The following is a 6883-nucleotide window of genomic DNA, read 5'->3' on the forward strand; positions in this document are numbered from 1 at the left end:
TATATATATATATATATATATATATTATATACTGTGAAAGACAGTGTTATAGCAAACCACATATGTTGGACTCAACAGATATTCTGTAAACTGATTGGTGGTCCTCTGGAAAAATGTGTGGCATCTTACTCTTCCTTGTTTATACAATAGCTGACTGTAAGACATGTCTCAAGATTTATATTCTGTTTTTTACATTGTATACACATTAATCTCTTATTTTACAATACATTCACATTTGTCATTTCTACAAAATGTTCCAGATATGTGTATAATTTCAAAATAACATTAAAACTATTTTAACTTAAATAAAGTGTAACAGACACTTTAAAACCTGCATATATAAAACATGTTTATTATTATTACTAATACTTTTTATAATTGCACTTTTCTCATTCACTTGTTAAAGCTAAAACAAATCTATTTATATAAAGAATAGACAGAAAACAGTGTACTCAAACAGATAATGCAGGATTTTTGCTCTGTGCAGATTCTATTTATTAATAGATTAAGACATATGACTGCCAACATGGGTTCACCCTGAAAAAAGACCATTGGCTTAGTGGCACTAGCCCAGTCAACAAAGTGTAACTACATTAAAAAAAAAAAAAAAAACTACTGAAGAAGGCAACATAAACTGAAATTAATATTTTGTATTGCAGTGACTTTTACTTGAAAAGAGACACGGACTAATGGTAGAAGTGTCGCAATTTACATCAAAAATAAATATACCTCAAGGCTGATCAGACAAGGCAATGCACTTGAGCTTCTCCATGTTCAAATCACCATAGGCAAAACTAAACACCACTTCCTTGCAAGCTATACATCCCCCTCTATGACCCAGGAAATCCATACCATGCATTTAAAATGATCAGAAACACTCGCCATCAAACCGAATACCATAATCATGGGTGACTTTACCTCACTATTAACTGTGAATCATATACAATACCAAAAAAACAGGCAGAGAGATTCCTGGAGTTTATAAACACAATCTCCCTAAACTAGACTGTCATCTATACTGAGTAGGAGGATAGTGCAAACCTACTGACCAACATGACTTGAACTTCCCCAGTTTCTGCTATGTTATCAGTTTCATATACTACAATCTATTCTTTATAAACCCTCCTTCTGTCCATCTCTATCTTCTTTAGTCTCCATCTACATCCCATCCTGGACCCTCCGTACTTCTAACCAACAATTACTTGATATCTACCACCCAAAAAGGTCAGTAAGCAAACTACTCTACAAACACTCCCTTGCCCATGCTTGGAACAAACTTCCCCTTGACTTACGTTCAATCTCCCACATCTCACACTTTAAAAATTAACTAAAAGCTTATTTTCTCAATCCCAGAACCTGCCCTTGCCATGACCCTACCTAGTCTTCCTTCCCTTTATGTACCCTCAAAAGGACCATACTTAGTACCTCATTACACCTCTCTCTCCAATGTGTCTACTATGCATTTGCACAATTTTATACAATCAAAAAATGTTCATTGTTGACCTATTGAACTATATCAATGTAAAATTGTTACTTAGCTTCTTCTTAATGCAACTTTAACTTTATGCATGTATCCCAACATATGTGAATCATTTTGCTATAACTGCTATTATATCAATATTGCTTAAAATTGTACTTGTTTTAAAATGTATTACTGGAGCTTTTCTCCTCAGGTCTCCACTGAAAATGGGCCACAAGCCCAGTTGGGCAAACCCAGTTAACAAATGTCAATAAATAAATAAATAAATAGACCAACCAGGGGTGCAACCATACTGGATCTGGACCTCTGTCTCTCTCATTCTCTCTCTATTTCTCTGCCACTGCTTTGAAACTGGATAACGAATGATTATGCTGCATACCCCCTAGTGCAATGACTTCACTGGTAAGGTGGACAACAAACTGGTCTCCTCTGATGTAATAATAAAACCTGGAACCCCAGCTAGCCCTGGGATATTCAGGTGCTACTCCAAGGCTAAATTCCTAATAAATTGTGATAACACGGCAGAATTTCAAGACCTCACAAATCCAGAGCACTGCTGCCTATGCAGAACTGTTCAAAGAAATCCTATACAAGCATAACAGTTGCATACAGGTAGCTATACCCACCACAAAAAAGTACAGAACTAGCACAAAAAAATAAGCCACAATGGTTGAATCATGGCAGCAATAGGCTGTATAACAGATGGAAGAAATTCATGGCAAAAACTAGGAGGTGCAGCACCCAGTAAGATAAAAGCATTCTCATCAAGCTAAACAAATAATTCAGTGGACAAATAAAGTCTACCAAAGCCAAATTTGAGATACATTTTGCCTACTAGACCAAGGCAACCACAAGGCATTTTTTAGCTATGTCTGCAACCTCAAAGGACCCTCAAAGGCAATATACAATTGTGTGTAGAGCTCATTGTCAATGGCACCATCTATACTGAGTAGGAGGAGAGTGCAAACCTACTGACCAACAAATTCAGTTCTAACATTACTCCTTTCTCCCCCCCAAACTTCCCTCAAATATGACCAAATATAACTCCCCCTACTATCACTAGGGAAAAGGTCCTAAACTCTCTCTCTCACTAAAGCCAAGAACACTGCATCAGTGGGCCCGGAAAATATCACAGGATGCTCTCTAAATAACATGAAACATGACCTAACAGAGCCTCTAGAATTGCTATTTAACTGTAGCCTCCAAACAGGCTTCATGTCTCATGAATGAGAACACCAACAACCATCCTTCTGCACAGGTGGGCCATAGACAGACCCGGGAAACTACAGACCCATAAGTTTCACTAGTTTCATATGCAAAGCCATGGAAAGGATTATCATGGAAATGACCAGTAATAACAAAAAAAACTCCAGACACTGGACCCAACCCAGTTTGGTTTCATTAAGGGCAAGTCATGCCTACTCAGCCTGGTTTATTTGAGTGAGACAGTCACCGAAGCAATGGATGAGGGCAAAATGATTCACATGGCCTACCTTGACCTGGCCAAGTAGTGTCCCTCAGGGATCGGTCCTGGGACTATTCCTTTTTGACATTTACTTCTCTGATGTTGAGGTCAATATCAATGGTCTCTGGCTGACTTAATTTACAGATGGTTGCAAGGTAGGAGCTGTCATTGAATTGTCCACTGACACAAATGTTCTCCAGGAAGGGCTGACACAGAAAAACAACTGGTATCAGATCCATAGACTAAAACTAAAAGCAAAGGAATGCATAATAGTATTCTTCAAGAAGTCATCCATCCCTGGTAACTATCATATTCACAACATACCTCTAAAAGTTAAGGCAAGTAGTCAGCACTAGGGGAGACACATACACAGTAGTCTAGCCTTTGACCATCAAGTGTCTACAGCGGTGAGAAAATAATTTTATGTTGTGTAACTTATAAGCAAAAGTATGACATCTAGGTCCAAGGAAGTCATTGTTCCACTGTATTCAACATTCAACAGAGCTATCATTGAGTACAATGCCCCCTTTGGCATGTGCCCAACCAGGCATATGGAACGTCCACAAAGGTTCCAAACTAAAACAATACAAGGCATAATAACATATCCTGTGCAGACTACCTCAAAGCTCTGTCCCTGTATTCTGTCTCATACAGGCTATTGATGGGAGATCTATGCCTGGCAAACAAGGCTTTGTCTGTCAGTTTAATGAACATCCTGCATATCTGCAAAACAAACAGTTCCAGAATTACCCATTCTAAAGACTTAAACCTTGCTTGTGATATAAATAGGACCTGCTGGAGAGACAGGTATGTAACCCAGACTATCCCTTCTGTGGAACAGGCTCCCCATCCATGTGAAGCAGAGCTCCTCCCTAACCCAATTCAAGTGTAACTTGGACAACTGGATGGGGAAGAGGAAATTTGTCTCTAGTTTGGCATCTTTGTCTCCAATGATAAAGACAGCCTGTAAATGGTTCATTTCCTTGGCACCTGCTTGTAAATGTTTCACCTCCCAGGCCCCTGTTTACTCTTATCAGACATTCGGGATGCATGGCTAGGCTTAAAGAGGTCCTTGTGGTCATTAGCCTAGTAAATACCTATGAACCTATGTTAATTATTGCATTGTTCTATATTACTAATTAGATTATAATATAAAGAGTAAAGTTGTTTGTCATATATGCAGGTTCAAAAATCAGGTAAGAAATGTTACCAACATGTTACGATCAAATGACTCACTGTTGGTATGTTTCATTCCCTTACAAATCTCTGAGTCTTAAAATATTTTCTTCTAAACTACCTAAGTGATCTTTCAACCTCTGCCTATCTTTCATTCTCTGCCACTGCTTTAAAACTGGATAATAAATGATTATTAAATATTGTTCCTCTTGCTTAATTAAGGACTAATTAAAATGTATAAGTTGTATTACTTATTAATAAACTAACAATAGTCTATATCATGTTTGTGCATTTTATGTGTGCACAATGTATAATATGTGTAGAACTATTATCTTCTGTAGATGTTTATGTCATACTCTGTACTCACATGTAAGGACAGGTATATTCATTGTAAAATATGCTCATGAATTTAATATACATTTTTTAGTCCAGTTTTCTCATACATGATTGGCTCTGGCTCTGGACATGACTGAAAACAGTGCCAGAAGTAGTGTAGCATAGACCACTGACAAACAAGCAAACAAATAAACACAGAAAAACTCATAATACTTTTACATGCCATCTTGCTTGTATTATTTTCTGTTTGTTGATGCACATATTTTAAATACTATATTGAATTTGTTTCAAATGAATACACAGCTGAATTATTAAAACTAAACTATGGGATTATGCAACAACATATCTGTGACATATTGTAAAGGTTTGGGGGGTTATTACCAGTGTTTAATTTCAATTTCCACGTGAAACATTGTTTTTTTCTGACCAATGACTCTGAATTGCATATTTCAGTTTCTTCCTGATTCTCTTGTTAGTGCTGATTATTACTACAGGACTTAGACTGGAGTAACATGAAGCATAGAATACCCGAGCATCTGATATTATGCTAGGTGCCCTTGGAATGGTCAGAGAATAAATCCAAAAGAAATTGTCTAAACCAAATAAGATAACATAAAGAGCAACCAGTAAAAGAACAGCTTTAGTTGCTTTGATTTCAGCCATGCTTCTATTTCTGCTGGATGTTCTAATATTTTCTACCTGCATTTTGTGTTGGTGTAAAACAGAAATAATGCTACCACTTGCAAGAACCATCAGACCTACAAATGAAAAAACATGTACAATGTAAAGCAGACCATTTCCTGTGTATGAGAAATAGCTTTGAAAGACAACAAAACAGAATTTTAAATTAAGAGTATATTCTGTTGAATTGGATTTTAACTTAGCAAATATAATGGGTATTGTCCAAGAGTAGAGAAACAAGTTTAAACCCCAAAGGCATAGAATTACAGGACAGAGACTTCTGGCCATAATTTGCTTTAATGCAACCCACCGACTGTTAGATGTAATGATTAAGAACTGATAACAGCTAAGGAGTGACGTTAGACATACTGACGTTCCTCTACTGACACGATAGGTATACACAGAGAGCCGGCAGGAATTGTCATTAAATATTGTCAGGCCCTCAAAATCGGTAACAGTTATTGGGATACAACGTGAAATAACAGCCAGTAAGTTCACAAAAGCTAGGTTTGTCAGAATAATATCAGTCATCATAAATTTGTTACTATATAACTTAATAATCAGAAAAGTAAACATAACTGTTAGGTTTCCTGGAATTCCAACTGTTTCCAAAAGAATGAATCCAGATGTTTTCAGAATGCTTTGTACTTCCATATCACTTATTTGCTGGCAAGTAATAGAAAAAATAACATAGATGTTTATCTTGTTAAATCTGTAAAAAAATATATATCTTAGTATTTCAGTTTTTATTCATTGCCAGTTTGTTTCTTCATACAGGTACCATGAAGAAATAATAATAGCATGCAAATATATAGAATGTAATCATTTATCATTTTGTAATCCCATCTATGTATATACATACAGTAGATTTACTACTATGTAGCTATAAACATCAATATTATGTAAACAGCATTTTCTGTCTGTGAACTACAACTGAAATAATCCTTAATATTTAGCAATGAAGTACATGCATCTCTTTAAGGAAAGAAAATTGTTTGTAGCAATCCATTTGGGAGACAATCACTGGAGATAATAAATTCCATAGGAAAACCTATACTTTGTGACATCTTGTGACATGTATTGAATATTTAAAAAAGGAAGCTATGGTATAGACAAGCCCTGGGATTCAACAAGCTCAGCGCAAGGATGGTTTTATCCTTGCGCTGAGCGTCCTCATTACAGATGGCGCAGCAGCGCCATATGAATATGTATGAGGGCATGCCGCCGCACCCTCGACATGCACAGGAAACGTGTGCGAGTGCAGGGGGCATGTACAAGTGCTCTACTGAGGCGTAAACACGCCCCAACACTTGCAAAGCCTACTATGCCTACTAGTAGAGCCCGCCCCTAATAGTAAATCAGTAAGTCAGTGTCCGTGGATACCGAAATGTATGCTAAGCATACAAGAGTGTCCATGAACAGTGAAATAAAATCAAAGTAGTAAACACACAAGCACGTAGCGGAATGTAGAGCTCTGTCCCTAGAATGGTCACAATTAGATTCCCTGTTCCCATGTCCCTATTATACATTCAAATTGCAGCAATAGCGAAGGTGTAAGCAAAGCGCAGTGTGTCTGCGCATCTCCGCCTTCCACCGAGAGTAGCTTACACATCATATTCATTCAAATAGAGAAAAACATGCGGAATCAATGTAAGTGTCAATAGTGTAGTGTTTAGAGCATCCGCCTATCAAAAAGGCAGCCACGGTTCGAGCCCAACAATAGCACATATCATTTTCCATGTGGA

General features: G+C 37.1%; 1 protein-coding gene across 1 annotated transcript; it reads right to left on the reverse strand.

Moving 5' to 3' along the window:
* Positions 1-4850: 4850 nt before the first annotated feature.
* On the reverse strand, positions 4851-5792 carry LOC122806034 (olfactory receptor class A-like protein 1). The gene has a single exon (XM_044076274.1). The coding sequence runs from the start codon at positions 5790-5792 to the stop codon at positions 4851-4853; it is 942 nt and encodes a 313-aa protein (XP_043932209.1).
* Positions 5793-6883: the final 1091 nt, after the last annotated feature.

The sequence above is a fragment of the Protopterus annectens genome, chromosome 7.part0, assembly GCF_019279795.1.
Source record: "Protopterus annectens isolate FY-2018-M chromosome 7.part0, PAN1.0, whole genome shotgun sequence".
NCBI classification, from domain to species: Eukaryota; Metazoa; Chordata; order Ceratodontiformes; family Protopteridae; genus Protopterus; species Protopterus annectens.

Coding starts and splice junctions, on each gene's coding strand:
- LOC122806034 (XM_044076274.1), bottom strand. CDS start 5,792: ATGGAAGTACAAAGCATTCTGAAAACATCTGGATTCATTCTTTTGGAA.